This window comes from Triticum urartu, chromosome 2A (assembly GCF_056163025.1).
Source record: "Triticum urartu cultivar PI428250 chromosome 2A, HENAU_Tu73, whole genome shotgun sequence".
NCBI classification, from domain to species: domain Eukaryota; kingdom Viridiplantae; phylum Streptophyta; class Magnoliopsida; order Poales; family Poaceae; genus Triticum; species Triticum urartu.
The window spans coordinates 656,507,074-656,528,434 of record NC_141874.1 but is presented as its reverse complement, the minus strand read 5'-3'; the positions used below and the strand labels follow the sequence as shown (position 1 = coordinate 656,528,434).

Sequence of the window (21,361 nt, the reverse complement as noted above, 5' to 3'; positions counted from 1 at the left end):
TCTCTCTCTCTTTTATTAATTGTTTCTGTTTTCTATTTTCTGCAATTGTTTTGTCTTTATTAAAAATGCCAGAGCATTTCTAAAAATCCTGAAAATATTTGTGGGCACTGTTGAAATTATTCCCAACAGCCCTCAACTAGTTTCAGAATTATTAGAGCATTTAAAATATTTATAGGATTTAAATGCCCCAATTCAAGTACAATATGAGTTAATCCAAAAATCCAGAAATGACCTAGAAATATGTTTATCATTTTTGGCAGAGGCTTTCACCTTTATCAAAAATCATGAACATTTCCAAAGGCATTTTGGGTTCATTGAAAATATTGTTTATTTGAACCTAGTTGAATTCATTTAGTGCTAGGGTTTCAACATCCCCATTTCAACTTTAATTGAAAAGTTAACATGATGCATGGATGCTTTAAGGCAACTAATGGCAAGCAAATTCTAGGGCTGTGACAGGAGGCCTCTCATTTAAGCTGTCGCATATCCATACACCTTAAATGCAGATTCTTAAATTCATATAATTCATGCACATCGATTATACGATACAAATCGTCCCAATTCAACTGTTCAAAGCAAATATGATAAAGCAAAACAAATCATGATTCAACAATCCGAACATATGAAAATGAAATCAATGTCCGAGCGTGATGGATCACTCGCCGGACGCCATCCATGCCGCCTGCTTCGTGACCATCCTTGCCTCCTGCTTCGCGTGCATCCTTGCCGCATGTTCCGCTATGTCGTAGCCGCCCTTTCCACTTTGTAGTCCCTACGGTCGTTGATCTCCTTCATCATCCCCATAAGTCACTTCTTTGCATGCACATCCAAGAGGCTTTCGTCCGCCAACATTATCTTCGTATCCATCACGTTTTGTGCGATTTGCAACCGCTCCTTCTCAAGGTCAATCTCTCCAAATGTCTTTGGCCTTATCGAGCTCCCATTTCATCGCCACCTCTTTCTTCTTCAAATTGATCTTCTCCCTCCCAATTTTCAACTTCTTCTTCGCCCTCTTCCGGTCCCAATCCATTATCTGCTTTTGCGCATCCAGCATGAGCGTGTATATCTCCTCTTTCTTGTTCTCCCTAACCGAAAAAATACCCGTCCATGTGGAGGACATTTTTGTAGCCGCGGTGTCACGGGAGGCCCTTGCCTTCGCCCACTTGTTTCTCATCACGTGCTGGTTATCCTTTGGCATGGTGTCTCTTCCATTCTCTACTACAACATCTTCCTCTTCTTCGTCCAACCCAATTGATTGGTGGGAGCTTGAGCTATAATTCCTCTTCTTACCGGCCTTGAGATCGGCCACAAGTTGTGTCCACTTTGGTTTTCCATTCAATATTATCACCCAACAATGGCTAAAACCAAATGGTTTCTTCTCCGTTTCTTGATATATAGTGGACGCCACACCACGTCTAGCAAACAAAATATGCATGAGCATGAGAATGCAACAAAAACAAGCATACGCAAATGATGACATCATGAAATAATTTAGCTTATGTGAGTTTACCGCTCCCATCCCACTTTGAGGGCCGCCAAGAACTTGTGAATAATAGCTGACATACCTGTTCACTTCAGCTTGAATGATCCCCCGTCGATGTTGGAGAGATGCCACACTGCAATTGGTGACGATATGATGCGGCTCCACATATTTCTTTTTTATTCATGATATTCCTTTCAAATCTTCTCCCAATACTTCCTCATATTGGGTATATTGTTGTGGCCAACCAAGATTTGACCAACAAGATATCCTTAAAAGTTGAGAATGTCGGACCACTTGTCATTGTCGTCTTTGGCTTCTTTTTCTTCTTGCTTGGATTGGATTTGATGTTGACCCAACTTCAAGTGAAGGGCAAGTTGGATCCCCCAACTCATAGTGCATTTTGGGCCAGATCTTGATTATCATTGATCATGTCCGACAAGATAAACTCATAAATGATCATGGTTTCCAAGCATGGATCATGTTCGAAATGAACTAGCGGTCTATGCAAAACATTGAACATGGCATATGCAATGTTGATTGGACAGGAGCAACAAGAACATACCAAGTCTTGTTGTGTCATTCCGTCGAATAGGTCATGGGCAGCCTGGGCACCGCTGGTGCCCGTGCTTGTCTACAGCCGAACGAGCTATGGCGAGTGACAGACGTCCACCGGCTGCATCTGTGTTGGCGAAAAGCTCCCCGGGATGCCCCAATCGAACGTGATCCTCCTCTATCCTAGCTTGGTCCAACGGTGGATGGATGGGGTGCGGGGTCCCGGATAAGGCGACGACGGTGGGAGGGGGGTGCTCATCGATGTCCGCATCCGCATCCCTCTCTTGCGGCCTCCGTCGCCGTGATGTTCTTCGGCTTGCATGACGAAGCCGAGGAAAGGACGTCGATGGGACGAGGTGGACGCAGCCTTGGCCGCGGCGGTTAGGAACGGGCTGGAGGTCATCTAGGGAGGTGGATTGGGACTGGCGATGAAGATGGGGAGCAAAGGCGGCAGATGACGAGGGCTCGGACGCGGGGAAGGGTGGAGGTGGGAGGGTTTGATGGATTTGAGAGCAATTTATGGTAGGGTAGGCCTATCGGGTCCGACGTGGTGGATGCGCACATGTATCCCCATATCCGCCCTATATTTTGACTGGATATGAGTGGTGCCGGTCAGCTCGAGCGTTTGATGTCCGTTTGAGGCATCCGTTTGGGTCGTGCTTTTTTGACAGTGACCGAACCGTCCGTCCGGGCGTTTGAGTAGAATTTGAGGTGTGCGACTGTAGATACTCTTGGATGAACTATATGTAGTACTCAAGTTTTATTTTTGAACGGTAGACTGTAGTGTTATTTTTGAACGGTAGACTGTATGTATATTGCTGGGTCAATGCAGACAAACAGCAAAGCATATCGTGTTGTGTTTTGGACTGCATGCATGTCGCCATGTGAGTCTTCTCCAACAATCTCCCGCAAACAGATGTTCTCCAACAAATTAAGTAACATCATCGAGATCATGCCATGCACATCGACCTCGTGACATTGTGACAAGCTGCACAGGCCCGGTACGTACCTCCTCCGTCCATATGGTACCTCCTCCTTCTACATCGCCATGCAGACGTGCTTCCATCTTCTCTTAGTTGCACGTACCTGGTCGCGACCATGACCGGATCGAGATTAGCTAGCAGCGATGCACGTACCGGGTCCATAGTGGCAGTATATTCGCGATGTCGCTACGGGGGAGATCCTTAAAAGGTGGGAATTTGTCCCGGTCGGCTCATGTGTGGCGGCCGGCGCCACCAGGATGAACCGCACGTGGTCCATTCGTGTGCAAGTCCAATTTTCTACTCTGATTGCTCTACGCTGATGTATGAGACCTAGCGGTAAGTGAGAAATTCTCAAGGGCACTCAGGTGCTGGGTACGCGTCCACGCAGTTCTGTGTAAATGTCTGCAACTCTGCATGGTGATGTAGAAAAAAAAATCGGGGAAAATTGCCTGAAAAATAGAAGGAAATTTGGAACCCTACTTATACCGCACAATATACATGTTCATTCGAGAGCGTCTACAGCCGGACTATGCAAATCCAGCCCCTCAAACGTCCGGGGACGCGACCAGGCACGCCTTAAATTAACAACTTTGCATCCATCTCTCATATTTCATCCCCTAAATCCATACAAGGAATGCAAAAGAAATCATACGTACTACATCTACGTACTACCCTAACTACTCTTTGTCGTCGGAGATGTCCATGACGATGGTGTCGGGCGCCGGCTGGAGGGTGGGTAGGAGGGCTCCGGCTCATCCTCCTCCTACTCGACCTCATCCATGTAAGCGAGCATCTCCGCCTACTCCGCGGACTCCTGCGCCTCCATCTCCTGCCGGCGACGCTGTCTGTCCTCCGACTGAAGAGAATCGAGGATGGCATGCTGCTCCGCCTGCAGATCCCCGTCGTCAGCGTCCCGCACATTCTCCTCCTCTGACTCATCCTCCTCCTCCTCCTCCAACTCCTCCGGATCCACTGCATCCGGAGGTAGCCCTGCGACGATCCGAGCTTCGCGCCTAGCCCGGATTTGCTCAAGGAGCTCGAGCCGGTGCTCCGGCATCAGAAAGGGCTCGTTCCTCACCCGGGCAGCATGGGGGCATGGCTACTAGGCGGACGGGTGGAATGAAAAGTGATGGCAGCGGACAGGAAAAGGGAAATGTGGATGGATGGTAGGGTTTCGGTGCCGCGGTCGACTTAAATAGCCGGGCTAGGCACTACGCGGCTCGCCGGAGCTGCGCCACGCGGTGCCACTTGTCCGACGAAGGTGACAAGCTTCGTACCGCCGGGTTTCGGGGTGTTTCCGGCTGGAACCCGTTCGTCAGTCGGACGTGGCGGGCGTGCCCGGCGGTCCATATTCGCCTTATATTTAGGCTGGATATAAGGATGCCGGTCAGCTCGGACGTTTAAGACCCGTTTGAGGCGTTTGTCTGGGTTAAAGATCGTGACCGGTCAGTGATGGACGGGCAACTACAGCCTAAGTGTTTGAGGTCTATTTGGGGCACTCGGTTGTAGAGCTCTCATGTAGTACTATTATTATTTCGTACAACCATGTACTATAATTTTCATGTACACAATTAGTATACATGAGAATAGTGGTTTAAGGTGAATATTTTTTTTGGCGAACCAGCCCACCATTATTTAAGTTCTAGATTTGACAGTTCGTATTTTTAAAATTTACATGCTCTCCGCGATGTTCCCTCGGTGGAAAGCGCCTGATGACTTCGTCAACCCGTGCAAACCTGCCGTATCCCGAGAAGAATAGACAACGAGCGGTAACCAAATCTTTCCCCTCCCTTTCCCTATAAAAAGGGCACTTCCTGCTAGTAGCTCTTCATCCCAAGCAAAGCTTCAAATTTGATCAAGCCATCCCGACCCTCATGGAGCTAAGCGCAGCCACCCTCCTCTTCCTATCCTTCGTCTCACTGACGATTCTCGTGTCTCTGCTTAGCCGCAAAAAGACAGCAAGTTCCAAGGGGAAGAAGCCTCCCGGCCCACGGTGTCTCCCCTTCATCGGAAGCCTCCTCCACCTCCGGACAGCGACGCCGCAGGTCGCTCTCCGGGACCTGGCCAAGAAGCACGGCCCAGTGATGTACCTGCGGCTGGGCCAGGTGGACGCCGTGGTGATCTCCTCGCCGGCGGCAGCGCAGGAGGTGCTCCGGGACAGCTCCCTCAACTTCGCGTCAAGGCCCACAATTCTGGCCGCGGAGATCGTGGGCTACGGGAGCGCCGACATAGCCTTCGCGCCGTACGGCGCGTACTGGAGGACGCTGCGCAAGCTCTGCATGGTGGAGCTCCTGAGCGCGCGAAAGGTGAGGCAGTTCGCGCCCATCAGGGACAGCGAGACCATGTCCCTCGTCAGGGATGTCCGCGCCGCCGCCGCCGCCGCCGGTGGAGGCGGCCAGCCCGTCAATATGAGGAAGCTGCTCGTGTCGTGCACGAACACGATCACCGCAAGGGCAACGTTTGGCGACGGCTGCGACGCCGAGCTCCAAGAGCAGTTTCTGGCTGCGATGAATGTGCTGCTCACGTTAACTGGGGGATTCTGCGTCGGGGACCTCTTCCCTTCGCTGCGGTTTGTGGACGTCGTCACTGGGCTGAGACGCTCGCTCTGGGGAGCGCGCCGGCAGTTCGACGCCATCTTTGACAAGATCATCGCCATCTGCGAGGCGCGGCGAGCGGAGAAAAATACCGGAGACGATGACCTTCTGAGCGTCATGCTTAGGATCAAGGATGAGGAGCAGCTTGAGTTCCCCATCGGCATCACAAACATCAAGGCAATAACAGTGGTAAGTGCTCCAAGGTCGTCTGCTCTCTGAATAGTTTTTGAAAGAATTAGGGCTTAGGACCACCGTTAACAAATGACTGTGCATATTACGGAATATTTGAAAGAGTTTCACGGATGGAGGAAATCAGGGGGAGGGGGTGGTGGACTGGTGGTAAATGATCTTTTTAGGTGAAGGTGGTTAAGTTGAAATTAAGGGGAGGGATTTATTTACATTTACGAGAAAAATACATAGTATAGGAGAAAATAGGATTATAAAATTTTCATCTTGGAAAGAAAAGAAAGCAGGGGGATAATCTTCCATCCTATAAAGAAAGTTATATTATTGTAGTCGGATTAATCCCACACTATAAATTTGCTATAGGACTTGTTCACAGCAGGGACGGAGACGACGTCGTCAATCCTGGAGTGGATCATGTCGGAGCTCATGAGGAACCCGGAGGTGATGGTGAAGGCTCAGGCGGAGGTGCGACAAACATTGGACAACAAGAGTCTAAAAGACCATGAGGTCCACATGGAAAAACTGCGCTACATGAAGATGGTGATCAAGGAGGGTCTGAGGCTGCACCCGGCGGCACCGCTCCTGCTCCCCCGTGTCTGCCGGGAGACTTGCAACGTCAATGGGTTTGAGATCGTGGAGGGCTCCAGGGTCATGGTCAATGCGTGGGGGATAGCGAGGAACCCCGAGTATTGGCATGACGCAGACAAGTTCAAGCCAGAGAGGTTTGAGGACATTACCGTGGATTACAATGGTACACAATTCGAGTACTTGCCATTCGGGAGCGGGCGGAGGATGTGCCCTGGCGGTACTTTTGGGTTGGCCACGTTGGAGCTCATCTTGGCTCGGCTTCTATACTTCTTCGATTGGAGCCTCCCAGCCGGAATGCGTCCGGATGAGCTTGACATGGACATGACCGTCGGTGCAACACTAAGAAGAAGGAACCAACTTCACCTAGTAGCGATGCCGTATAATTTTCCGATGAAAATTTGAGGCTCGCCGATTTGTAATCATGTTTATGATGGCGGGTTAACTTTCGCTAGGTTCTCTTTATCGTTAACTCATGGTCGTCATATTTAGTGGGGTCAATATCATGACTTCATTTGTATCCCTGTAACGATTTCTTATGATCAATAAAACCTAGAGGGTTGTTCTACAAAAATTAATAATTCGGCGAGCAACTACATTTAGAATAAAATTTACACGTCCTTATTCAGCTTGCAATGAGGGGAGTAGGGCTGGAATTTAAAATCTCAAAACTCATGAGTTAAACGAGCAACTCGTGACATGGTTCGGCTCGAATCGAACTTGTTGAGTAACGGGTTGAATTTTAATCTAAGCTTGTTAAAAAGAACAAGTTTAATGAGCGAAGCTAACAAGTTACTCATTTAACTTTTTAAGCTTGTTGATGAGAAGATATACTCCCTCCATCCCAAAACAATTGTCATTGATTTAGTACAACTTTGTACTCCCCCCGTCTCAAAATTCTTGTCTTGGATTAGTCTAGATATGGATGTATCTAATGCTAAAATGTGACTTGATACATTTGTATTTAGACAAATCTAAGACGATAATTTTGAGACGGAGGGAGTACTAAATAAGAGACGCTTATCTTGGAAGAGAGTGTGCCAGTATTGCTGTTATTAAATCAACTTTGTACTAAATCAACGACACTTACCTTGAAAGAGAGTGTGCCAATATTATTATTATTATTATTAAATCAACTTTGTACTAAATCAGAGACACTTATCTTGGAACAGAGTGTGCCAATATTGTTTGTCATCTGTGATGTGCACCATGACTTGAATCCTGATGGGCTGGGGATGCCACATTCCCTCTAACCATCCAACCACAGGTTTTGGTTCGCTTGAGAAAAAATATCTAATAAGCCAAATAATAGGGATGTTTGACGGAATACAAATAATATTTGGTACATTAATAAGCCAAATATGGCGCCCGATGGGTAACCAAGCAGAGGCTCTAGCAATCGCTACATGGGCCTGCAATCGGCCCGTTTTCCCCTTCGTTCACATCGCTTATCACATAGTACTCTATCTCTCTCTCTCTCTCTCTTCTCTCTCTCTCTTTTTTGCAAATTTGGACTTGTATTAATTAAGTGCAGCATATGATTGTGCTTAATTTGGCCTAATGTATTGCTGTACCCTGCGTATATGTTATTGAAGTGCACTGGAATGGATTTTCTGAGATAGTAACAACGCAATATGTAACAACTGTTCTTCATATAAATAAGATAAAAATCCGGAGAGCAGCGTTTTCGCTCCTAGGCTCATCTGAGCCAGGGAGTGATAAAAATCGTTAGAAACATTAAATAAAATTAAAAAATTCTGTTTTTTGTGTGGGGAAAGACGACTGAGTGCCTGATGTCCGTGCCAAATTTCAGAGCATTTGAATGTTTGAGTAGCTCTCAACAAAAAAGACAAATTTGAGATCTATGAAAAAGTTCACTGTTTGTGCAGACCCTTTATTTTTTTGCTGAGAGCTACTAAGATGTTCAAATGATTTGAAATTTAGCACGCACCTCACATACTCAATCATCATCTTACATTCCAAATTTTTGGACTTTTTCTAGCAATTTTTTGAATTTACTGTTCACTGGATGTAAATGAGCCCAGGCACAAAATTGGATATTCGAAAAATCCTCAACTATATGCCAAAAATAAGTGCAACACGTCACACTCTTCGCAACAGGAGCCGTGCATTTGCATTATCTCTCCTTTCTTCAAAAATTATGGTACCACAAACCATTTGAAATTTAGCATTATTGTACACGTACAAACAGAGAGACGAGTGAACGTTCTCATGCTTTGGCAAAAAGCTATAGTAGTATACATAATGCTTACGGTTTGCACACACTGGCACCATCACCGTGACATGCCAAGGGACCTGGGAAGGGCCAGAGACCGGGCCTCTGGCGCCGAGCTTGGGAACATAACGTTCAGCTTGTGCATCAGGACGTCGGACTTCGACGGTATCTCGTTGAGCAGGAACTGCTGCACGATCGGCTTCTTGAACCACTCGAGCACCGAGTCCCCGGGCGCGCGCAGGACAACCTTGCTCACCTCGAATGGCGACTCCAGCGAAGCCAGCACCTGGGCCACCACCATCTTGAGCGTCGGCCCTGTCACCAGCTTGATGCGCCGCGGCACGACCCCGTAGTAGAGCATCCGCTTCCTGAACCGGTGCAGCGTGTGCACTGTAGAGACAAGCGCCGCTCCCACTGACAGGTTCCGGATGTCCAGGGACCAGGCAATGTGCTGGTCGAATACGATGGCCTTAGGGAACAGCTTGTTCTCATAAGAGACCTTCCAGACGCATCGTGCACGGTTCATCTGCCCCATGAGCACCAGGTAGTTGAGGAGCACGTTCACAAAGTACCTCGCCGCACTCTCCTCATTCTCGTAGTCAATGCCTTGGAAGAACTCCCGGACAAAGGAGAGCACGGGCTTCTTCCTTTGCTCTGGCCCGGTGAACAACCCGCACATGAAGTCGTGCGCCTTGTGCCTGCTCACGCTCAGGATGTTCATGATTGCCCGTTCGCTGTCCTCATCCTGGCACCGCACCAAATGTGCGAGGATTGAAGTGTAGAGTATCATGTCCACCTTTGCCGCCGCACCGACATACGTCTCGAGCAGTGGCCGTGCCGAGTCATACAGCCCCATCTTCATGCAAGACTCAAAGAGCTGCCTTATGATGAAATTGTTGGTTCGTATCCCAGCAGAACCCATGAACCGCAGCCACCGGAGAGCAAGCTCCGTCGACCCATCTTTGATGTAAATCATCAACAGGTCACTCGCGGTCACTTCGATGGGGAACCCTGATGCCTTCATCTCAAGCAGCACCTTTGCAGCCAAATCAAGCAGCTTCTTATTCGCCAGCATGGTCAGTAATGCTGTAAACGTGCTCAGCCCTGGCCTTGTCCCTGCATTTGCCATCGAGTGGTACATCCTCATTGCTACATCCACATTCCCCGCTGAAGCATGCATTTCGACCAAACAAGCATATGTGGCAGGAGTAGGGAAGAAGCCAGACTTCTCCATATCACCAAACAGCTTCGCAGCGACATCCAGCCTTCCTGACCGTGCATTTGCCTCGACTACCATGGTGTACAACCCAAAGCTTGGTCGGAGCCCTCCTCGCCGCATCTCCTCCCAAAGCTCCATCCCTGCATCCAGCTTCCCAGCCTTCACAAGCCCCTCCACCATGGCGGTGCTCACAGCCGTGCTCACCCTGTGCCCCACTGCCACCATCTCCCTGTACATCCCCATCGCAGCGTCAAGCCTCCCTGATTTGGCCAGCACATCGACCATAGTGCTGTACACCCCCGGCGAGGCAGGCCCGACCCCATCCCTCTGTCTCATTTCATCAAACAGCTTGCGTGATGCGTCAATCCTTCCAGCACGTGCAAGCGCCGGCACAGCAAGCTCGTAAGTGCCCTTGTCGAGCTCGCAGCCCGCCACAGACATTTCGTCGAGCACCTCGAAGGCCTTGAAGGCGAGCCCCCTGGCGAGCAGCAGCGAGAGGAGGGCATTGCAGGTGGGCGTCTGGAGGCCATGGAAGCCGGCGTCGCGGAGGCGCTTGAAGCAGTAGAAGGCGGGCTCGAGGAGGCCGTGGGTGGAGAGCGCGGAGACGACGGCGTTGAGGGTCTTGGGGAAAGAGGCTGGCTCCGGGTGCAAGAGGGCGTCGTCGAAGAGCGACATGAGGTCGGAGGAGTGGGTGGCCGGCGACAGACGCGCGGCCACGATGAAGGACAGATCATCGGAGGGCACGAACCAGGGCTGGTGGCGGGCCCAGCCGACGAGCGAGAGGAGCGGGGTGGGGTCGGAGGCGGGGAGGGAGTTGGCGGCGAGGAGGAGCAGCGCGGGGTCGGGCTGGGAGGGGAGCGCGGAGAGCGCGGCGGAGAGGGACGGCCCCGAGCGGTGGCGGAGCGCGAGCGCGGCGAGGCGGGCCGCCGCGGCGGGGCGCGGGAGCGGGTGGGCGGAGGAGCCGGAGAGGATGGTGGGGTCGGCGCCCGGCACCGCGGGGCGCGCCCCGGGCGCGGACGAGAGGACCTCCCCCGTCTCGTCCAGGTAGTCCACCGTGTCTATCCATTCGACACCCGGCGGAGGCTCGGACGAGAGCCGGCGCGGGGCGAGCGACAGGGGCAGCGCCGCCGCGCGGCGGCGGAGGTGGGGGAGCCCGGCGCGGAGGAGCATATCTGGCGTGGTCTCTCTCAGGCTCTCAGCCCTTCTCGGCGGTTCGGAAGTAGTTGAATAGCCTGTGACGGCCCACGGCCCAACGTCAACGAGCATACACGGCCCAAACATGGCCGAGCCATCTAAATCTCGAGCCCAAAATGCATCGTCCCCCTCCTCCTCCCGTGGCATCTTGGCTGCTACTCCTGCCTCCCTTCGTCTTCCTCTGCCTCCAGAACCAGATCGCCCCCTCCGCCGACCCGCCTCCAGATCGGAGCAAAGCGGCCCCCTGTTTGCTTCGCGGCACCAGATCAGGTAAGCTCCATCCCCTGCCCATGTGTAATTTGGTGTTGTTTGGCGAGCTCGCCGAGCCCTAGCTTCTCCACCGAGATGGAATTAGGCTCTGTTCTTCTAGGTTGATTGATTCGAGTCCTTGATTAGATGATTGGTAGTAGTAGCAGTAGTACTCCTCCCTAGGCTGTTCAATTTTGGTAGCCTCAGCCCTTGGGAAGGGATTGGAGAGCTTTTCTGTGGTTTAACCATGTGGTTTGACGCTCGATTTCGTTCAGTAATCGCTCTCTCCGCGCCTATGAATCAGTACACCCGTGGGTAGTGGGCGTTTATCCTGTTATATCTGCGATGTGCTCTGGGAGGAGTGGGACTGTAGAAGCAGATAAGTATGGGGTATCGCATACAGCACTCTGAAAAGTTTGGGTGGAGAGGTAGGTCCGGTCAGATTGGGTAGCGAAGTCACAGTTGTAGCCGTCACATGAGCTGTGTTTGCTTGTCTAAGATGTTTACCGCGCACATTTCATATCTGCAACCATGCTAGCTCTGTCTAGCTTGTAACTGTACATTGAGCTCAAGATGCATGCTTATCTTGCCTTTTTATCAGCATTCCCATTAGGAGAAGCAATGTCGGCAGTAATCACAAAGTTCGCCGTCACATCTATGGTGATGTGGATGGCCCCAGTTGCAATCATGTATGGGTTTATCTACCAGATTTTTCCAGGTTTGATTCTTGCTCCTTCTACATTATGTTATACTTAACATTTTGTATGGAACTGAAGCACATACGTTCATACGGAAATGATGTTTTCCTCCTTGGTCAGGTGTCGGTCAGCTTTCCCCCTCGGCGCAAACCATGGCCAGTGGATTCCTTGCTGTCATCTCGGTCAATCTGGTGATCGGCTTTTACATATACATGGCCATGAAGGAGACTCCCCATCAAGAGCCCCAGCCTGATCCAACCTTTCTGGCAAACGCCAAAGCAAGCATTAACCAGCCAACTTCTTCTCAAGTGAGTGATGATTCCCATGGGAAAGGAAAGGTCGAGTAGGCTGTAGCGTAACTTGAGTTGGGTTTTATGTCCATGATACACATGCTATCCAGAGTCAGTTGGGTTATGTGCTTTTGTAATATTACGTCCTTCTAGTTTGATGTAGTTGCTGGAAACTTTCAGAGTTTTGGAAGCTATATGAAGATGTATCTTTGTACCCATTATCAGTAGATACTGTGTTCAACCTATTTAATTTTGTTATGATGTTGAGAAAGACTCTTGATCATAATTCAGGTCCTATACCTTTACTAATTCTGCCAGATCTTCTTTAGCACATAAGTTAATCATATCTATCTTTATCAATTTGTTTTTTGTTCAGTATGCCATATTTGATAAAAAAGATCGAGTCTCTTTTTGTCCTTTAGTTTTATTTAGTCCTTAATTTTTTTTGAGCAATATGGGAACTATATGAAAATGAATCTTACGTACCAGTTATCACTTATCAGCAGACAATGTAGTCGGTTTCTTAATTTTGTTATGATGTTAAGAAAGTATTCTGATCATAATTCAGGTCCTACCATTATTATTATTTTCAGATTTTTCTTTAGCACATAATTTAAGCATATCTGTCTTTATCAACTTGGTTGGTTTGTATGTCATATACTAATATTTGATTAAAAAAACATTGACTCTATTTGGAATAGTTACTTTTCAGTTAAAACTGTTGTTAGTTATTTAATTTCACCAAGATGTGATTGCGAACAATCAGTGGAGCTGGATAGATAGAAGACACAAGTCTTTGTTTCACTACGAGTAAATAATCAATAAATTTTGTGTTGTGAAATAGAATAGGTTCTTTATGTGCTGTCGTTGACTTCATGAAGGACGTGAATCTTTTGGGAAGCTTTTGTTCAATATCTGAGTGAAAGAACTCAAATAAGTAACAGTCTTGTGTGTAAACATTGCCATGTTGATGGTTGCCCTTAATTACCTTGAAATTAGCCAACATATGAGTGAAAGAACTCAAATAAGTAGCAGTCTTGTGTGTAAAACATTGTCATGGTCATGATTACCCTTACCTTGAAATTAGCCCACAGAAAAAAGTGAAAATCAAAGATGTTAGCCACTTAGCCTTTTGTTGCTGTGGAACACTTTATTTGTTTTTCCTCTGTGTCATTTGTTTCTTTCTTCAGAATCTTTGCTTACTTTAGCTTATGGTAAAATAACATGTCGTTAGGACTAGAATATCAGTTTTCAAATTCGTTACTTTGTACATTCTCCCTGAAAAGTTCAATTAACGATAGATGTTGGATATATTGTTTTGATTAGTTTTGGAAGAAAATTATTAGTATTGTTTCATACGTGTAATGTCTCATACTCATGTTGCTATCAGGAAACCGTTTCATTTGAACTTAATATTATCATCATCTCTTATTCTTCATCCCCTTCTATGAGTATATTCTGACATGTTGATTTGGGATTGTTTTTTTGAACAAGTTGAACCTTCCTGGTATCATATTCTAAAAATGGAACCAGAAAAAGGCAAAGTAGATTTTGAGAACTATGGAGCTATATGAAGATGAAACTTATGTACCAGTTATCACTTATAAGAAGATATCGTATTCGGCTTGTTAACTTCGTTATGATGTTTAGAAAGAGTATTCTGATATAATTCAGGCCCTCCTTTACTAATTCTGTCAGATTTTTCTTTAGCAAGTAATTTAAGCAGATCTATCTTTATCAACTTGGTTTCTTCGTATGTCAAACGTTGACTCTCTTTGGACTAGTTACTTTTAAGTTAAATTGTGTTAGTTATTTAATTTAACCAAGTAATTGGGAACAATCAGTGAAGCTGGATAGAAGGAGAAAATGCATCTTGGTTTCACTGTGAATAAGTAATCAATAAATTTTGTGTCCTGAAGCAGAATAGGTTCTTTATATGCTGTCCTTGACTCCACCATGAATCTTTTGGGAAGCTTTCTCACAGAAGCATATATGAGTGAAAGAACTCAAAGATGAGCAGTCTTGCATGTAAGTGTGTTACATATGGTTTTCTCACAGGAACATATATAACTGTGGATAAATCATGTAGCCCTCTTAATTTTTGAAAATTTACATCTTTTCTGAAGCGTTGAATCTCTCCTGTCCGTCTTTTTTTAAGGGTTTTGAACTATCGATCTAAACAAACTAGTTCTTTTTTGTTCCTTTTGGCTATTGGAAAAATATGCATGCAGATTCGTTGTTAGTGTGAGAGACTCAGCTGATCTAAATTTAGAAAGTCCGAAACCTACTGTATAACTGATCACTTATACGGCTTCAAAGTTAGGTCTGACATCAACTCATCACACAGTCTCATGGTATGACATGCAAAGAGTATATCCAAGAGTATGTTGTTTTGAGAGATAGAAAATTAATGGATGAATATGGTTAATTTTTCACCAAGGGTGTATTATTTTTGGGAAATGGAGAACTCCTGGATGAATACAATGCATACTTCAACTTTAGCGCGAAATACAAGTGCAAATTTGGCAATTGCTTTGAAGATCTCTATGCCCATATGGCAAGCATGGACATCATCCCTGCACCTAGGAAAAGTGCAAGATATGTTATCAGCTGAAGCTTTGTATTTGTCTGTAGCTTTGGGTTATTGAAATCTGTTGCTAGAAGGTCCACCAGGGACATGTAGATCAAAATCCCTGCCGAGGCTGAGTTGAAGACTCCCTCAATAATGAAGGCAGTAGAGCTATGCACATTATAGCTAGATGATATCGCAATCCCTAGCACGATGCCCACGGGTGCGGTCAGGGAGAAAAACGTTGCCATGATGATTGTTGCCCTTACCTTGAAATTAGCCTGCGGAAAAAGTTAAAATTAAAGATGTTATTAGCCACTTAGCCTTTTGTTGCTATGGACCACTTTATAAAGTTGGTTCTTTATCCTCTATCATTTTCTTTTTGCTTTATTCAGAATCTTTGCTTACTTTAGCTTATGTCTTTAGGACTGGAATATCAGTTCTCAAACTAGTTACTTCCTATTTTCTCCCTGAAAAGTTCAATTATCAATAGCTGTTGTATATTATATGTGTTGATTATTTTTAGAGGAAAATTCTCAGTCTGTGTTCATTTGATCTAAACTTAATATTATAATTATCCTTTTTTTCCTCCCCTTCTGTGAGTGTATATATATATATCCTGACATGTTGATTTATAATTGTCTTTTTACCTTGGTGGTATCATATTAAAAAATGGAGGCAGGAAAACAAGTTAGATTCTTGTCAGTGCAAGCAGGTACCTGTACAATGCAACCACCCAAGCCTATGCCTTCAAAGAATTGATGGAAGCTGAGGGCACCGACCAGAGGCTTGATGGTGGATGGCCTCACAGATGCTCCTAATGACACACCAATTATCACTGAATGCACCAAGATTCCCAGCTCTAGAACCTGCATGATGTTAAACTTAGGATTATTTAACACGGGACTGGTTGGTTCTCCAAAATATCTACCAACTTGGCAAACAGTTTGCGGAGGAACTGGATTCTTTATTTGAAAAGGAAAAGTTTGTCCTAAGGGAGTAAACCGCGAACTGCCAGACCTTTCGAATAGGTATTGATCTCCTCATTCCCATCCCTGTTTATTTATGTTTCTTTATGAAAAGGTTTTGATCAAGATGCTAAATTGACCATGGAGAATTATTTAATCTGCCACTATGCCTTATGGTTCTGCTCTGAAATTGTTCTGTGTAGATATTAGTTTGGTCAGATGAGATATTTTGGAACATTATGTGCTGATGTAGTTCGCCTTTCCACTGCGTCATCTTTATTCATGTTCATGAAAAGTTAATATATTTGAGTATATTTATAAAGTTACTTTTTTTCATGTTCCCATCGTTTTAAGATTCACTATTTTTCTGGTATACGGGAAGTTATGGAACTAACCTCCAATTACTGTTGCCAGGAAGTCCTATGTGCTTTGGAGTGGCTGCTCTTACTTACCTGAGATACCACCCTGTGCCGGATTGTGTCAGCAATGGCAGCCTCCTCCGGTGAGCTGACAACAATTGTGTCACCATGTGAATGGCCATGCGCGTGCACATGTGGATGATCGGCCCTTCCTTCCTCATCTCCAGGTATGTCGATGTTGTCAAGTGGGCGTGCCTTGCTGAAGTGAGACCGGCGGTAGTACCCAGCAGCCAGCGAGTCTATCACCATTGTGGCCATGGCTGCAGACATGGCCACAAGTCCCGCAAAAGGGAAGCCGTTCCTGTCCCCGCCGCCTTTGTGGATGCACGGGGAGGTGAGCCCGTCGAACGCGGCCGGCAGGATGTGCACCATGCCAGTGGCAAGGATGACGCCAGCGGCGAACGCCTTGACCGCGAAGAAGATGTCGCCGTCAGGGCGCAGCGCGGCCATGGAGCGGCCCAGCACCGGCACCAGCACGCCAGCCGCCCCGGCGGTGAGGATGGACGCGATGGCGACCAGCTTCAGCTTCGTCGCGCCCTGCTTGTCCGCCCCGTCCGTGGCGGTCGTGCACTCGTACCCGCCGCTGGCCGCCGCGGCCTGCTGCACGAACAGGAGGAGCCATGGGAGCAGCGCTTGCAAGGTATGATTGGTGGCGCCCATGGTGGCGACTCTGCTGAATTGCTGACTATGTGTGCCTGAATGCGATGTCTACTGCAGGGAGATAGAGCAAGAGCCAACGGTGGGCACTTTAATATAGGAGACGTCGGGGCGAGGAGGGCTGCTGTCCTTTGTCCAGGTGGGGTCTGGTGCTCCCGGGGCTGCACATCATATGTGCCATGTGTCACTAACCTCGGTGCAAAGTGTCGTTGATGCACGATGCTCTAATGACATGGTATCCGGAAACTGGATTCTCCGCACTTTTGAGAGATTTTTCCGTCCAGGGTCTTCGGGGTAAGCCGAAACTTGTTTCCATCCATGGCCGCCTAACCTGAATTTCTTCGTCCGGTGATGGCTGCGGGCGTCGTTGATCGGGGATGGAGGAAACCGGATGACACCTGGTAGTGCTGTCAAGGAAGGTTTGTTTGGCCGATGGCGGCTGAGGGTTTTAATAAATCAGGAGGAGGCGTTGTGCTTTCTGGTCGTTTTAGTGCAGTGTTGACACAATGTCGTCATCGGTCAGATTAGGCTTTTTCAGGAGTCTTATTGCTGGTGTTTTCGGTGGTGCAGGTTCGGCGAGATTGACCCATTGGAGACGCTTTGAGCGGCCGGCTGGAAGTAAAAGGGGAGGGAGGGAGGGAGGGAGGACGCTGTCAAGTTGGCTGGGGGACTGTATTCGTGACGCATACGAATGGAACCGAATCGGACGGCGGAGATCGCACGGCGCCCATCCCTGGCCAGTGGAAGTGCCGGCGATGGGACGAGCCGGAGCTCCCTGTACGAAGGGACCAAAATGCACGGTCGTTGGGCGCCTTTAACCGCCGTTTGTCTTGGGTCACGATCATGAGGAGGTGAGATAGTTCCACTGACCCTGGCACGCAGCCAAGCTGTTCTCTCCTCCTCCCGATCCGAAGTTGATAGGGAGGAATCTTTGCACTGTAGGTGCACACCAAACGTGAGCCATCGAGCAGTGGCAGGAAAACTGAGGGGGGAAAGAAAGGGAGAGCTAGGCGACGGTGCGCCAGCAACCCTGGACCAACAGGGACGCTGTAGCTAGTGCGTCGGCCATCACCCTGTCATCGTGCGGAACAAGATGCACAGATGCATGCACCTGCCCTCAGCTTTAGGCCTATCCTACTCGGCAAATTTGACAAATCTGACCCTATAAACGAAATCAAATCACGGAATGAACTACGCGTGAAACTATTTCACACGCCTGACCCTTTTGTGTAGCGCCCGCCACGACGGCGACACACTACACTGTGCAACGCCTCACAGATAGGCGCTACACGGCCAGCGTCATACCCGAAAATTACTAAAACAGTGTGCAGCGCCTAGCTTCCGGGCGTTGCACTAGTGCAGCGCCTAAGAGCTAGGCGCCACGGGTCAGGTGCGTGAAATAGTTTGACGGACAGTTCATTCTGTAATTTGATTTCGTCTATAGGTTAGATTTGTCAAATTTGCCATCCTACTCCGGCCACAGTTTACCAATTCACTGAACCGTCCCGTCCTTCTCTGGAGATCGGTCGGAGACGGCTATGGAGTGGTCTCGGGACTACGTGTCTCGGGACTACGTGGACCGATGGGATCGATCACGGGAAGCATTCCACCCATGTGTATACATGGATGATTTGCAACAGTAGCGCCCACGGCCTGAGGGCAACTCAGCGCACGACGCGTGGCAAACAGACACGACCATCGGCTTGCGGTCGTCGGTGCGCCCAAACAGCCCGCTGCGTCCTAAACTGTTTGTTTATTCGGACTTCAAATTTAACACACAAAAAACAAATAATCATTGCAAATAATATAAAAACATTAAAACGTCCACGGTAGCCAAGTTCATCACATTAATATAAACAAAAACTTTCTTGCAAAAAAATATAAACAGAAACTTAAAAAACATTTAAAAGAAACTAGATAAGGGTTGTTGCCGCCGATGCCGTCATCGTCTTCCGTAGCTGCCGTCCTACTTGTTTGTCGTTGTTGTCGCCGGTGAAGTTGACGTATGGAGGTGGGCTGGCGGCTCCTGCCAAGCCGAAGGTATCTGCTGTGGCGGCTGCGGTGGGGCTTGCACCACCTCTTCACATGGCGGGGAAGGTGTCCACGTCCAGGATTGCCTGACCAAGGCCGGATTCCATCCCATCGGTTCCTCCTCCCTCGGTGCCTCAGCCCGGACGTCCTCCATGGCCTCCTCCTTGACGTAGGTGTTGAGCTCTGGGAACGCGGCGTAGCCGGCCGTTGACAGGACCATCATCTCCTCAAGGCCCTGCCATTGGCGCTCGTGTGGGTGTGGAGGGAGTCCTCCATCACCTGCCTCATGAGGTCCTCCTCATCCTCAGTTGTCATTGACGCGGGTGGTGGCGGGGACAAAGACGCCGATGGCGTAGGGGTCAGGTCACGAACCAGCTTGCGCCCGCGGCGGTTAGAGCGCGCGCGCGGTGGGCTCGGAGGATGGCCAACAAAGTAAGATTGCTGGTGGATGTCGTGTTCGTCGCGGAGCCACATATCATAGAGTGTCGAGTCAATGGCGTACTACCAGTCGTCGATGAGGTCCGGCGGCAGACGGGCGCGGCGTTGATTGATCTCCTTCTGGCGAGCACAGCCGCTCATCGGGATCGGGAGAATGAGCACTCGATCTGCGAAGAGGTGTCAGTTTTTGGGGGTGTGCACATCGCTTCATGACAGCGGTGTGCACGTCTCCCAGTGCCTCTTGCTGATCTCTGCCTTGACATACGGCCGCTGATGAGGTAGGGCGTCCTCTGGCGAGATATGAAATGCGGGCGGTGGAGTGCTGGAGCGGCGACGGCGGCCGGACCCGGCCTCGTGGCCATGCCTGTCTTGACATGTCCGGAGTGCTGGAGTTGGTTGAGTGTAACCCTTAAAAAATGGAATTGGTCGAGTGTAGACCCGGACATGCAAAGCTTTCCGGGGTCCTTTTGCCTTGCATGCATGTACACATCAGTCCTGAAAACCATGGGGCCTCCAATGGCGCGGCACGTTCGTGGAAAACAAAAGCAATCAGAGCCGATAGGATCCCTCTTTCCTAAGAATACGAATCTCTCTACAGGCCGGTCCTGTTTCGAGCGGCGAAAGGGGAGCGGAGAAGGCGACGCGACACAGACGAGCACGCATCGATCGACAGCTGCAGAAGCACCACGCACGCACGCACGCACGCATGCGGCGGAGTGGAGCTGTGGATCGGTCGAGGAGCCAATAATGCTCGCAGAGATCGTGCTGGGATGCATCATGCATGATTGTTGTTGTTGGTAAGCCTGACTTGCTGGCCCCACGACTGCTCCTGCTCACATGAAGCAGATTCTTCTTTTTAATGGTGGCATGTAGCAGAATCATGAGCCAAAAGGAAGTGCAATAAGCAACTTCTCGTGCGTGCATTCCTCGAAAAATAAAATTGATTGTCAGGAAACCCACGGGATAACTGAGGGTCTGAGGCAGCGCATGTAGTGGGGGGCGTCTTTGTCTCGGGAGCAACTGGGTAAGGACAGCGAACGGCGCGCGCTCGCTTCTCGCCCCCCTCGGCAACACGTGGCGGCCAGCCACCTATCTCCCACCGTCCAAATTAACTGCGCACGCGCGGGTGACCTACCTGTTAGCCTCCCAGCCACGTGGGACCTTGTTCTTTTTAATGTGGAAGCCATGGACCGGCCAGTCCACACTTTCACTTCTAGCTACGCCTGCCTTTCTGAAACCCGGCCAAACCCTAGCCACCGGCCGCCGGATCTCCAACTCATCTCCTTCACCTCGACCTCACCGTCGGCCATGGGGTGGCATTGGATCGACGGTCGCAAGGGGAAGCACGACCACAAGCTCGGGTCCTCTTCCAGCCATCGTGGCCGCTCCATCCCTCCACCCCCTCCGCCTCCTTCGCCGTTCACCATCGCACCGCCGACCGCCAACCCTCGCAACCGGCCGTATGTGAAGGCCGACCTCTGCAAGCGGCACTGGGAGACGGGGACGCCGCTATTATGGAGCGACGTCCACCTCCCCAACTATAGATGATGAGTTGTGATATGACTACGATGATGATGATGAGGAGGAGGCCATACTACTTGTCATGTGCTAGAAGGATGATGAGTTATTATATATATATATATACATATATATATATATATATATATATATATATATATGACTATGGATGATGACTTGTTATATCATTGGGTGGAAAAAACACAAATTAGATTAATTAGATGAATCCAACTGAGCAAGCTGAATTAGTAGGACGATATGATGTCGGGAAGACACACAAGTGTCGAATGAAGGCATTTTCATTCGATGCTTGTGTACCTCTCCAACATCTTCATTTCATTGCTACTGTATTAAAATTATATGATGGTGTATAAATACAATATAAATACAAAGAAATGAAATACGCACTAATTAATAGTAATGGCGCGGGGCAAAAACATGCGCTACTGCTATTTAGTAGTAGCGCGGGTCCAATCCCACGCTACTGCTAAC

The 21,361-nt window shown here is 48.7% G+C and overlaps 4 protein-coding genes across 4 annotated transcripts; 2 read left to right on the top strand and 2 right to left on the bottom strand.

The window, feature by feature from the left end:
- The first annotated feature begins 4,886 nt into the window (after positions 1 to 4,886).
- On the top strand, positions 4,887 to 6,788 carry LOC125533911 (cytochrome P450 99A2-like). The gene is made up of 2 exons (XM_048697237.2): positions 4,887 to 5,801; positions 6,162 to 6,788. The coding sequence occupies exons 1-2, from the start codon at positions 4,893 to 4,895 to the stop codon at positions 6,786 to 6,788; spliced, it is 1,536 nt and encodes a 511-aa protein (XP_048553194.2). The 5' UTR covers positions 4,887 to 4,892.
- Positions 6,789 to 8,474: 1,686 nt separating this feature from the next.
- Positions 8,475 to 11,179, bottom strand: EMB2217 (Pentatricopeptide repeat (PPR) superfamily protein). The gene has a single exon (XM_048702968.2). The coding sequence runs from the start codon at positions 11,177 to 11,179 to the stop codon at positions 8,678 to 8,680; it is 2,502 nt and encodes an 833-aa protein (XP_048558925.2). The 3' UTR covers positions 8,475 to 8,677.
- LOC125539504 (uncharacterized) lies at positions 11,149 to 12,578 on the top strand. Its single transcript, XM_048702970.2, has 3 exons — positions 11,149 to 11,302; positions 11,883 to 11,999; positions 12,100 to 12,578. The coding sequence occupies exons 1-3, from the start codon at positions 11,149 to 11,151 to the stop codon at positions 12,324 to 12,326; spliced, it is 498 nt and encodes a 165-aa protein (XP_048558927.2). The 3' UTR covers positions 12,327 to 12,578.
- A 2,066-nt stretch (positions 12,579 to 14,644) lies between these two features.
- LOC125539503 (zinc transporter 3) lies at positions 14,645 to 17,311 on the bottom strand. Its single transcript, XM_048702969.2, has 3 exons — positions 16,259 to 17,311; positions 15,558 to 15,707; positions 14,645 to 15,119 (listed from the first exon to the last, which is right to left on the bottom strand). Exons 1-3 carry the CDS (start codon positions 16,883 to 16,885, stop codon positions 14,814 to 14,816), a joined length of 1,083 nt encoding a protein of 360 aa, XP_048558926.2. The 5' UTR covers positions 16,886 to 17,311; the 3' UTR covers positions 14,645 to 14,813.
- Positions 17,312 to 21,361: the final 4,050 nt, after the last annotated feature.